General features: G+C 52.3%; 3 protein-coding genes across 5 annotated transcripts; 2 read left to right on the forward strand and 1 right to left on the reverse strand.

The window, feature by feature from the left end:
• Positions 1–215: 215 nt before the first annotated feature.
• Rdh5 (retinol dehydrogenase 5) lies at positions 216–7085 on the forward strand. 3 transcript variants are annotated; one of them, XM_051176015.1, is made up of 6 exons: positions 216–537; positions 1097–1436; positions 1592–1850; positions 5436–5599; positions 5807–6070; positions 6932–7085. In XM_051176015.1, the coding sequence occupies exons 2-5, from the start codon at positions 1127–1129 to the stop codon at positions 6034–6036; spliced, it is 963 nt and encodes a 320-aa protein (XP_051031972.1). In that variant the 5' UTR covers positions 216–537; positions 1097–1126; the 3' UTR covers positions 6037–6070; positions 6932–7085. The 3 variants fall into 3 exon arrangements, with proteins under 3 accessions (XP_051031972.1, XP_051031971.1, XP_051031973.1); XM_051176014.1 differs by lacking the exon at positions 216–537 and having other exon boundaries at positions 581–1436; XM_051176016.1 differs by lacking the exon at positions 216–537 and having other exon boundaries at positions 588–1436; positions 5813–6070.
• On the reverse strand, positions 6925–9431 carry Cd63 (CD63 molecule). Its single transcript, XM_051176017.1, has 7 exons — positions 9327–9431; positions 8180–8368; positions 7940–8014; positions 7744–7839; positions 7491–7631; positions 7214–7297; positions 6925–7083 (listed from the first exon to the last, which is right to left on the reverse strand). The coding sequence occupies exons 1-7, from the start codon at positions 9390–9392 to the stop codon at positions 7018–7020; spliced, it is 717 nt and encodes a 238-aa protein (XP_051031974.1). The 5' UTR covers positions 9393–9431; the 3' UTR covers positions 6925–7017.
• Positions 9391–10350, forward strand: LOC127215768 (translation initiation factor IF-2-like). The gene has a single exon (XM_051176269.1). The coding sequence runs from the start codon at positions 9391–9393 to the stop codon at positions 10348–10350; it is 960 nt and encodes a 319-aa protein (XP_051032226.1).
• Positions 10351–11958: the final 1608 nt, after the last annotated feature.

Consider the following 11958-nt stretch of genomic DNA (forward strand, 5'->3'; position numbering starts at 1 on the left):
TTAGAACTTTCTGCTTCAGAGTTCAGTTTCTGCAGAGTTAAGGCAGACCTAGTCCTCAGCCCTGGCTCTCTGCCCCAACACATGCATGCTCATGTGCTCTTCCCCTAAGCAGGGTCATGAGTCTGCACAGGGGGGGGGGATTAATTCTTGGGGGCACTTTAGGGCTGAGAAGGAAGGAAAGTGGCAGGGCCACCCACAGAGAGGGGCAGCTGCCATCCTTGGTAGTCCCCGCCTCCTAGGAGACAGTGGCATAGATGGTCAGGGGCCCAGACTGAGAAAGACAGTCTAAGGGGGGGCCCCGGGCAGAGCTTCAGCCAGGCAGGCTTCAGCCTCTTAGCTCCTCCTCGTCATCATCACTTCCCTCACCCGCCAAAACATACACTTAACACTCCTGCTCCACAGCAAGAGTCCACCCCTCCAGACTTTGGCCTTCACTGTAGCTAGAGTGGGAGCCTGGGAAGGCCGGGAGCAAAGTCTCTTAAGCAGACGGAAAAGCTACAGCGTCGCACATTGTGTGCCTGCCAGCTTTCCCCAGAGGTAAGTGGAGTCGTGGGAATGGGGTTGCTATAAAAAGACTAGCTTGGGGTGGCATGTATTGATCGTCCAAGCATCAAGCCGTAAGCTTCGAACATTGTCTCACACGTCGTCCCTTCGATCGTCCACAACACTGAGGTGAGCCTGATGGGTATTGTAGCTCAATTTGCTAGGTAAGGAAGAGGTCGGTTCCAAGACAGAGTGAAGGTGTCTGCCTTCACACAGTAACTTTGAAGCCACCAGGACTGAAATGCAGGGCTCTCGGTTCCAAAAGTAAGGCAAGGGTGCATTCAGGGGGTTATGATGTCCTGCATTAGTAGAAGGTACAATGGTAATCCAGGCCCCTCTGCTCCCTCACAACACGTTTGCACGAAGCACCAGCTCAGGTTTAACTCATTAGCTATAAAGATAGCGTTTGCACAATAAGCCATAGCTTGCCAGTCAGCTGCCCAGCAGATAGCTTCTTGGTTTGTTTGCTCAGACCAAACATTTCCAGCCAAGTAGATGTTAGGAGCCAGGGTTAAGGAGCAAAGGAAATGACAAGCTTTCCTGCCCAGTCTAGGCTGCCATCTGCAGGGCACTGCATCTAACCATGTGGCTGCCTCTGCTTCTGGGTGCCTTGCTGTGGGCAGTGCTGTGGTTGCTCAGAGACCAGCAAAGACTCCCTGCCAGCAACGCTTTCATCTTCATCACTGGCTGTGACTCAGGCTTTGGGCGCCTTCTGGCACTGCAGCTTGACCAGAAAGGCTTCCGAGTCCTGGCCAGCTGCCTGACCCGCTCTGGGGCAGAAGACCTACAGCAGATGGGCTCCTCCCGCCTCCACACAACACTGCTGGATGTCACTGACCCCCAGAATGTCCAGCAGGTTGCCAAGTGGGTGAAGACACATGTTGGAGAAACTGGTGAGTGTGGTGCAGCCATCAGGAACCTGGTCTGTACAGTAATCCCAGTCACTGAGGCTGTGGGGGAGGAATGGAGTTCAAATTCTCCCAGGAAGGAACCATGACCAGGCCTCACCTCCCCAATCCCCCACCCTGTGTCTGTCATCTCCCCACAGGGCTTTTTGGTCTGGTGAATAATGCTGGTGTGGCTGGTGTCATTGGGCCTACACCATGGCTGACACAGGATGATTTCCAGCGCGTGCTGAACGTGAACACACTGGGTCCCATTGGAGTCACCCTTGCCCTACTGCCCCTGCTACAAAAGGCCCGGGGCCGGGTGGTCAACATCACCAGTGTCCTGGGTCGTCTAGCAGCCAGTGGCGGGGGCTACTGTGTCTCCAAGTTTGGACTGGAGGCCTTCTCTGACAGCCTGAGGTGAGGGTGCACAGCTCCAGGCCCCAGCCTGGAGAGGAACAGGGATCCTACTCAAACAGGCTTTTTGCTTGCTGGCACAGGCAACGTTAACAGAGATAGGAGACTGGGTCATAGATAGGTGAAACCCAAGCTTACCACCTATAAACCATCTTAAATAGCTTACACTGGGTGGTGTGTGCATCTCAGGTGTTTGAGACAAGTCTCACTGTGTCATCCTGACTGACCTGAACTCAGAAATCGTCCTGCCTCTGTCTCCCTAGTGCCGTACATAAAGGTGTGTGCTACCAGGCTTAGTTCTTGAGTCAGGGTTGCACTCTAGTCCCAGCTGGCCCCAAATTCTTGGCAATCCTCCTACCTTAGCCCCTCAAGCACTGGAATTTCAGGCTTGAGCCACCACACACCCAACTAGGTTGTTTTTTGTTTGTTTGTTTGTTTTTTCTTTCCTGTTTTTCTTCCAAATCTGTTAAATTAGAGTGAGGCTTGTCTCAAGGGTGTTTGAAGTAAGGTGTGTGCAAGAACCCTTCAATGCCTAGATGTTGGGGAAGCCTTTTATCATTTTAAAATGGGATTTACATAGACACACACATCGTGTGTACACATGAATGTTCATGGTATGCATGTCAAAGTAAACTTACGGGACTCTGGAGTCTGTTCTCTTTCTGAGGTGATGAGGGTTAATGGAAAGAGGCCTTATTTGATGAGTCTTCTCACCAGCCCCTCATATCACCACTAAAAGTAGAAACAGTAATATTTTTTATTTAATTCTCTTGTCCACCCTATGTGAATAGCTATTGCTATAGAACTACTTAGTAGGAGCGTTGAGACATGCCCCTAGGTCAGGTCTGCCCTCATTTTTGAGACAGGGACTTACTATATAGACCAGGAGGCCTGCATGTGTGTCTGTGTGAGGGTATCAGATCCATTGGAACTGCAGTTACACGTAGGTGAGCTGCCATGTGAGAATTGAACCTGGGTTCTCTGGAAGAGCAGCTAATGCTCTTAACCGCTAAGCCAGCTCTCATGTCCCCTTCCTTTCCTTTCCTTCCAGACAGGGTATGACTTCGTAGCCCACACTGGCCTCAAACTCACTATCCCAGTGCTGGGATCACAGACATGTGCCCCCACTTAGGGCTTACAGTAACAGTTTAAACAATAGTGAGTCTGAAGGAGCTAAAGAGGACTGTGGGAGCAGCAGAGTCTGAATTTGGAACAGAAGCCCAAGTTGTTCAAGAGGAGCCCACTAGTGAGGAAGGCTGTCTTCATCACCATACCCCACATAATTCCATCGACTCTTGTTCCCTTCCCTGTTCTTCAGTCAGCATCATGGAAGACGAGTACACTTGGGTCTCTACCCAGGCCAGAGCAAGGCAGGGAGATGTAACCTACTTGTGCCATCAAGTCACCTGTGGCGATATATTATTTACGATTTATTAAAGCTTGCCTGAGGATTCAGAAAGCAAAGTCAGCCACAAGCCGTAGAAGCTAAGCACACACCTTTAATCCTAGGACTCAGAATTAAGTAGATGGCTCTCTCTGAGTTCAAGGCCACCCAGGGATACATGAGACTAAATCAGTCTAAAAGAACAACAGACCACACCTTTAATCCCGGCACTAGAGGGGTGTATAAGACAGGACAAGAGCCTTACAGGCGTTCATTCTCCGGCCATGCTGAGGAGAGGTAGCAGTTTGAGACTTGGCGAAGAGCTCGCTCGTGGATCAGCCCTTTCGGCCTGAGCTAGAGGTGAGAGCTATTGGCTGGCTGCTTTGCTTTCTGAATTCTCAGGCAAGCTGTATTAAATCATAAATAATATATCACTACACCTACCAGCTAATACCAGTCTACATCCCTCACACCTAATACTCAGAACTCAACCTTATTTTTTGGAAGCTACAGAAGGAGGCTCTAGATCAAGAACTGTCGGCCTGCAGGTATTAACCAGATGAGTTCAGCTGCCTTCAGGCCAATAATGGTTTTTATACATCTAAACGGTTATATTGTAAATAGTTATAGAAGTACATTAATTTGACCAGGTATTGCTGTATATAGCTTTAATCCCAGCACACAGGGCAGAGGCAGGAGTATCTCTGTGAGTTCAAGGCCAACCTGGTCTACATAGCAAGTTCCAGTCCATGGTAAAACCCTGTAGCAAAATAAATAAAAACATAAATTTCATATGGCCTGTACGTAGTACCTCAAAATTTACTATTAAGAAAAAGTAAAGGATGGGGTAGGAAGAGGCTCACCAATTAAGACTGCTGAGTAATCTTGAGGACCCATACCCTCGTAACACGATGCTGCCTTCCGGCCTTCATTCACCTGTACACATACACTCATACATGTACACATTTACATGAATCTTTTTAGACGGGAACAGAGTGCTAAGACAGAAGAATCCTGAGTTCAAAGTTAATCTGGACTACATTACCAGCATGAGGCTTTAGGCTTGATCCCAAGCACCCATTATCACCAAAGAAAAATAAATAAATAAAGCTTGCTAACCATTAATCTAGTTAACAGGAGAAAATACAGAGATTACATGGTGATAGTCACCCATAATTCCAAGGCTAGGGAAGCTGAGACACATTGAGGCCAACCTGGACTACAAAACAAGATCTTTCTCTCTGTATGGTACAGGCCTATAGTCTTAGCACTTTTAAGGCCAGCTTCTACTACACAGCACATTCAAGCTATGTGAAAACCTATCTCAAAAACAAAAAACAAGAACAAAAAAATTTTTTTCCAAGCCAGCAAAATGGCTGAGCACTTAAGTGAGCTTGCTCACAAGCCTGACACCGAGTTCAGTGGACATATAAGTCAGGAAAGAACCAAGTTGTCCTCTGACATCCATACATGAACAGTGGCACACTAACATACACAAGTAAGTACAATACATTTCAAGATTAGCTTAGGCTACACAGTGGGACCCTGTCTCATAAATTTTAAAAAGCTGAGAGAGAGAGAAAAATATCCAGACTAACATGATGGCTCGTACCTATAACCACAGCACATGGAAGGTAGAGACAGAAGTCACCAGGATTTCAAGGCCAGCCTGGGCTACGTGAGACCCTGTCTCAAAAAAACAAAAGCAAGGGGCCACAGAGATGACTCTGAAAATAAGAGTGATTACTGCTCTTGCAGAGGACCCAGGTTTGGTTCCCAGCACCCACAAGGTGGTTCATAACAGCCTGTAACTGCAGTTGCAAGGGATCAAGACAACTTGTGACCAATGAAGGCCCCTGCACACATAAGGTGCACGTGAACTCAAGTAGTTCACATATAAATAACCAATAATCTTTTTTAAAAAGGAAATGCAAGGAAAACAGTGAAAGATGCACCCCCTTGGCTGGTGATAGCGTGGCTCAGTTGCTTATCTACCATGCACAGTCCCTAGGTTTATCTCCAGTGCCGGGGGGGAGGGGGACGACACGGACGACGACACCCCATGCTCCTCATCCCAGACCAATGAGCAACAGCCTTTCCTGTCAGGCCATGTTTTCCTCCACTGTAACACCTTTCCGTCTTAGATTCCTCAGTCCTAGAAACCTAGAGTATAAACCCAGAAACCCCCTCTGCCCATCCTCCAGGCGGGACATGGCTCCATTTGGAGTACAAGTCTCCATTGTGGAGCCTGGCTTCTTCCGAACCCCTGTGACCAACCTGGAGAGTCTGGAGAACACGCTGAAAGCTTGTTGGGCCCAGCTACCACCGTCTACACAGGCCCACTATGGGGAAGCCTTCCTCGCTTCTTGTGAGTAGCTGGACCCATATTGAGAGCGTGATGGGGAGAAGAGAGGGCCAGAAAGGTCAGACTTAGTAGGGCAGAAAAGGGCAAGCAGAGAGAGGTGTGTTCACTTCCCCAACTGGGCATCCAGCCCAGGTGATCTGTAAGACAGCCCAAGATGGAATAGAGGGGAGGCAGGGACCACATGCACGTTAACTACGAGCATCTTCCAAGATACAGATCTCCAAGCACAGCGTCGCATCATGAACCTGATCTGTGACCCAGACCTAACGAAGGTGATCAGCTGCCTGGAGCATGCCCTGACTGCTCGTCACCCCCGAACCCGCTACAGCCCAGGCTGGGATGCCAAGCTGCTCTGGCTGCCAGCCTCCTACCTTCCAGCCAGCCTGGTGGATGCTGTGCTGTCCTGGGTCCTTCCCCAGCCTGCCCAGTCAATCTACTGATTCCAACTTTCCAGCAAGAGGCTGATTTTGAAAGGCAAAAATCTTTATTTCTGTCTCCACTCTCTGGTGCTGCCTGGTTCCTGGCACAAAGTCCACTCTCAATAAATATGCATTGCTTTAAAAGGAAAAGTAGGTGGGCAAAAATGAAGGTACCTGTGGGAGCCTGACAAATTTTAAGTAAAGCCAGAACTCTCAGGCTTTAGTGCCTGCAAAAACTCTGTTGTCCACTGGGGGGTGTAAGGAACTACCTTACGCTACAGATGATTTTTTTGTAGCTGCACTTGGAGAAATGGCCACCAGGTGGCACTTTTGTCCAATTTTTCTACATCGAGTAGTGAGCGTTCATTTGCACCTGGCAAGGCATTATCTAATGTTTCTGGGGATGAAAATAGTCAGAGCCTGATTAGGTGGCTTCCATGGAAGAAGGAAATACTTAAATTCCCATTATCTAAGGCAAGAATCAGGCACGCTGGCCACACAGATCTCAAGCAACATAACCATTCTGATAGTAGCCAGGTCTCCTTGAGGACTGAGGGGGAAGGAGTTTGCTGGCCCCTCGAGGCATCAGAAGGCCAAAAAGTTGTCCAAAATTGACACAAGCTAGACACATAGGAACTCTGTAGGAAACCCTTTTGACTTATGCAGGAGATAGCCTCAATACATGCTCCAGGGACACTGAAGGCTAAGCAGGCAACACAAAACCAGGGGTCAGGGAGGGCGCTCAGACACTTCCTCCTTATCTCCCAACTTCTCCCACTGCCAACCCAGCCAACACCAACAAAATACCCCTTTCCCAGACTCCCGCTAAATGGCCTGCCTGTTCCCAGAGCAGGAAGAAGGAAAAGAAAGGGGCCATCCATCACTCTAAGAAAAACTGAGACCATCTCCTTTTTAGGTCTGAAAAAATAATCCGTTTAATTGAAAAACCTGGAGAATCCACTTCCTTAGATGAAGAGACAGAAGAGACCAGACCCCTCCCCCCTACATTACTTCATAGCCACTTCGGATACTTTTCACCAGACAGCAAGAGAAGATAATTCCCAGGACCTGCAAGGAAAGATGGAAATGAGGTTAGAGAGGAGGAAGGGCAAGCTTCCCCAGACCCATCCAGGCCAGCCCCTCCTGTTCCCCAGATGCCCTGGGCTGATTCAGATCCCCAACACACAGCATTTCATACCTCCACAAAAGCAATGCCCAGGGCCGCTGCCGCCACCAGCAATACATTCTTCCTCAGCCAGACCCCTATATTCTCCACACAGCCCTGAAGGGAAGAGGAAAGCAAGAATTCCAACAGAAAGAAACTTCCTACCTCCTAGCCACCTTTCCTCCGGACCTGTCCCCTTCTCCCAGCCCCTCTCTTCCCCAGATCTCACCCCCAACCCTGATTCCGTTACCATCTCTCCCGCCTCTAGAAACATTTCGCAAGTTTCCCTAGTCTAATGTCTTCTCCCTACCTGAGTATGAATCGTGGTTTCCTTGAAATCGGTTCCACAGCCCACGGTGACATTGATGCAGCAAGAATCAGGGACTCGGTCCTTGGCCATACCAGTGATATTCTCCCAATCTGTGTAGTTGTTAGCCCCACAGCACTTAAACTAGGAGAATGAGGAGCGAAGGGGAGGGGAGGTTGCTAAAGCGAAACCGCACTGTAATTCAGAGATGAGAATCTTCAATCCCCACCAGCCCTCCTCCCAGCTTCCCACTCACTTCTTTCTGCCATCCATCTAGCACCAAGGCTGTTTTGTTGTCTTTAAGGTAATTTTGCATCTGCTGCCGGAAGTTCTTATTAAACTCTGACTTCACCTAAGAGTGGAGAGAGAAGCTTGTTTTTGAGAGGGAATTCAGGCCTTACTAGTGTCGCAGAGTAACCCGCGGACAGGGTTCCCCTTTATTCCCTGCTTACCTTGTCTCTAAACACATAGCCAGCAATGGCTACAGCCACCTCCACAAGCATGATAAGGGACAGGAAGATGGCAAACTGTAAGAGCACAAGGCAGGATCTGGGTTTGAAATCTGGATTTCAAAGAGCTTGCTCTGACCCAGTCAATCCCTGGGACACTCCTGATGTCCCTCACCCACCCACCTCACCACAAAAATGCCCTTTGGTAGCCGGAGGAGTCACGCTGTCCCACACCACACTCACTGTAGTCATAAGACAGTAGTTTTCCTTGCAGGCCCCACAGCAGCCCACAAAGGCTACCAGGAAGAGGAAGGCGCCCACTGCAATGATGACCACAGGCAACAGGGAGCCAGGCTTAGTCTCGTGGGTGATGGTCTGATTCAAGACAACCTGAACTGTTACACCAATGGCAATCAATCCCACCGCACAGGCCTGAGGGGAAAGATGAGCGTTTAGTCAGGTCTTTTCTCCAGTAGCCCTCACACCTGACCCCCAGCCAGAAAACACACACACACACACACACACACACACACACACCCGCCGGATTTTGGAGACAGGGTTTCTCTGTGTAACAGCACTCTGGCTGTCCTGGAGCTAGCTCCGTGGACCAGGTTGGCTTCAAACTCACAGCGATCCACCTGCCTCTGCCTCCCCAGTGCTGGGATTAAAGCCACCACCTGGCCCAGAAAACAGATTCTTAACACCTCCAGGATGCGCTGACTGTAAAGAAATATGTCTGTCCATCCTTGCCCCTTGAAGGCTGGGAAGTTGTTCTAGACCCTCAGGGCGAGGGAAATTGGGTGTCAGGCCTTCCTTTAAAGAGAATACTCACTACAGTCTCTCTTAGAACTGCCCCCCTCACTCCAGTGACTAAGGTCCTAGGACCAGCTAGGCCAGGGAGGAGGGAAGGGGGTAATAGTGGCCCCTCCCGGAACAAACACTAGCTTTTCAGGGCAGGAGCAAATGAAGGTGGGCAGAGCCCTTCCTTCCCCCAACTGGATGAGAGGATAGAGATGAACAACAGGGTGGAGAGTGGGGGTACTAGCCCCATGGCGATACCATCAGACCGTTGGCAGGTTGCCCCACTACCCCGTATCACAAATGGTTGGGTCACCAGACAGGAAGGGCCTGGAGGGGGTTGGTGTGGGGTGCTACCCATCTAGGGTGGCCATTCTCTGTTCAAACTCTCCTCAGAGGTCCCAGAAAGCCGGGGAGCAGGGGAGGGGGGCGTTCTGCCTCTGGACCTTTCTTCGGGCTTTCCTTCCACATCTGGCCTGCAGCTGCCTGCGTTCCTGGGTCTCTCGCCACTCCTGGCTCCCGCTCCAAGGCTCCCCGCACCCCGCCGGTGTGCCCCGTCCGTCCCTCTCCCCCCCCCCTCCCCACTACTCACGCAAAAGGCCAGCAGGAGAACGTAGAGCAGAAACTTGACACACTTCATTCCTCCTTCCACCGCCATGGCTGCCGGGCCTGGGGTCGGGGAGAGCACGGGGATCAGAACAGGAAGAGGGGGCCCCGGCTCCGCAGCTCCCCGCCGGCCCTCGCAGCCTTCCCTGCGCGGCCCCCAGCGCGGCCCTTCCCACCCGGAAACCCGCGGTCAGGTCCACGTCTCCCTGCCCCCTCCGCCCGGCTGCGGCGGCGGCGGCTGGACAGGGGTGGGGCGCGCGCCCGCTCGCCCACCGCGGAGCGGGGCCCCGGCCGCAGCCTCGGGATCCCAGGACGCACGGAGGGCGCGGCCGGCCGGGCTCCGGGCAGACCCCGACCCCCGCCGGCCGGTCCTCCGCGGGATCCTGGCTCTGATGGGCGCCGGCCGCCGCCAAGGCCGCGACCCGGGACCCCCGCCGCCCCCGGGTCCGCGCGGGGACCCTCGGGAGCCCCGGGCGCGGCGCGGCGCGGACTTGGAGGCGGACTTGCTCGAGGGCCGGGCCCGGGGGCGAGCACGGTGCTCCAGGGCGGCTCGAGGGCGGCCGGGAGCCCGGTCCAGCCCCCCCCCCCGGCACGCGCCAGCCGCAGCCTCACCTGCGCTCCCCGACGTCTCCCGAAGCTCTCGAGCCGCGGATCGGCCGCCGCCTCCCGCGCCCCCTGCTCGCGCCCCGCCTGCCGCGCGGCCCCGCCCCGGCTCCGGCCGGCCCCCTCCCCCGCAGGGTGGCCGCCAGCTCCCTCATGTGACGCGGGAACAGCTGCGGCCTGAGTCACCGGGGCTCACGAGGGGGGTGGGGGCAGGCGAGCCCCCCGCCCGGGCGGCGCCACGTGGCCCCTACCGGGAAAGCGCGAGCCAGGAGCCGGACCTCAGGGTTCCCGGATCCCTTACTGGAACCCGGCGCCGTCCGGGTCTCCCCGGTTCGGGAACGCGGAGTAGGCGAGGGAGACCCCGGAGGACCAAGGGGCCGCCCAGAGCTGCCCAGAGGCGGAGATGAGGCCAAGTGTCAAAAGGGTCTTCTGCAGACCTCAACGCGCCCGCCGAGAACCGTGCACCTCCCGCCCCCATCCCCGAGCCCGCACAAAGCTGGGGATCGGGTGGGACTGGGTGGGGCTAGAGTAAACACTTTCAGAAAGTCCCTGGCTGCACGTCCTAGGGTTTTCTGACCCCAGCTTCTCCATTTCCTGGGACTCCTGGACTGAGCAAACCGGAGGAAGCCCTATTCTACTCCACGTCACCTAGAAGACGTCAGAGCCTGGGCCCTCCTTCTGGGAAAAGATTAACGTCTGTGATCCCAGCTCCTGAATTGTAAAAAGAGACACTAGGGCTAGCAAGGCTTTCATCGAGTGGACTTCCCGATCTTATTCCTCTTCCCATCAGAAATGGCAAAGCCGCCGCGCTTTAATCCCAGCACTCGGGAGGCAGAGGCAGGAGGCTCTCTGTGAGTTCGAGACCAGCCTGGTCTACAGTGAGTTCCAGGATAACCAAGGCTGGCTACACAGTGTAACCCTGTCTCAAAAAGAAGAGGAAGAGGGAGGGAGGGAGGGAAGGAGGGAGGGAGGGAGATATGAAAGCCAGGTGAAGACAGGAGCTAGAAACCCCTCCCTCCCTTGTGCCGCTGATGGTTCCCAGATGGAACTGTTGTGAACCGCTAAAAGGGAACCAGCCTTCACATTCCTAGCCTGAGCTGTCCTTTTCACAACCGCTCCTTCTGCGAGTTGCTTACTGAGTTTGAAGGGAAGAAATAATTAGAGCTAAGGGCCAGCCTGGTGGTAATCTGTAATCCCAACGCTTTCAAATCTTTGCTGTTTTGTTTTTCCAAGACAGGGTTTCTCTGTGTAGTCCTGGCTGTCCTAGAACTAGCTCTGTAGACCAGGTGTCCTTGAACTCACAGAGATCCACCTTCCTCTGCCTCCCGATTATGTGCGCCGAGGCTTTTTTTTTTTTTTCTTTATTCTTTATTCTTTAATGGGGCGGTGGTGGCGCAGAGGCAGGAGAGTCTTTGTGAGTTCGAGACCAGCCTGATCTATAAGAGCTAGTTCCAGGACAGCCCCCAAAGCTACAGAGAAACCCTGTCTCCAAAAAAAAAAAAAAAAAAAAAAAAAAATCTTTACTCTTTGCTCTTTGGGGGCCTGCAACCCAGCTCCCAAATAAATACACGGAGACATCCCTTAGCTTAGCTTGGCTTGTTTCTGGCTCTAGTATGTGTCTCTCACTAAATCGTTCAGGAAGGTTTTGAGTTTCTTAATTTATCCTGTCTTTTGCCTTCGGGCTTTTACCATTCCTTATAACTTTCTTTATTCTGTAGCTTGCTGTGTAGCTGGGTGGCTGGCCCCTGGAGCCCTCTCTCCCTCTCCTTCTGTTCCTGGATCTTCCATCTTCCCAGATTTCTCCTCTTATGTATCCTCTCTGCCTGCCAGACCCGCCTATCCTTTCTCCTGCCTTGCTATTATTGGCTGTTCAGAGCTTTATTAGACCATCAGGTATTTTAGACAGGCAAAGTAGCACAGCTTCACAGAGTTAAACAAATGCAGCATAAAAGAATGCAGCACATCTTTGCATCATTAAACAAATGTACCACATCTTAAAACAATATTCCACAACA

This window comes from Phodopus roborovskii, unplaced genomic scaffold (assembly GCF_943737965.1).
Source record: "Phodopus roborovskii unplaced genomic scaffold, PHOROB, whole genome shotgun sequence".
In the NCBI taxonomy this organism is placed as follows: domain Eukaryota; kingdom Metazoa; phylum Chordata; class Mammalia; order Rodentia; family Cricetidae; genus Phodopus; species Phodopus roborovskii.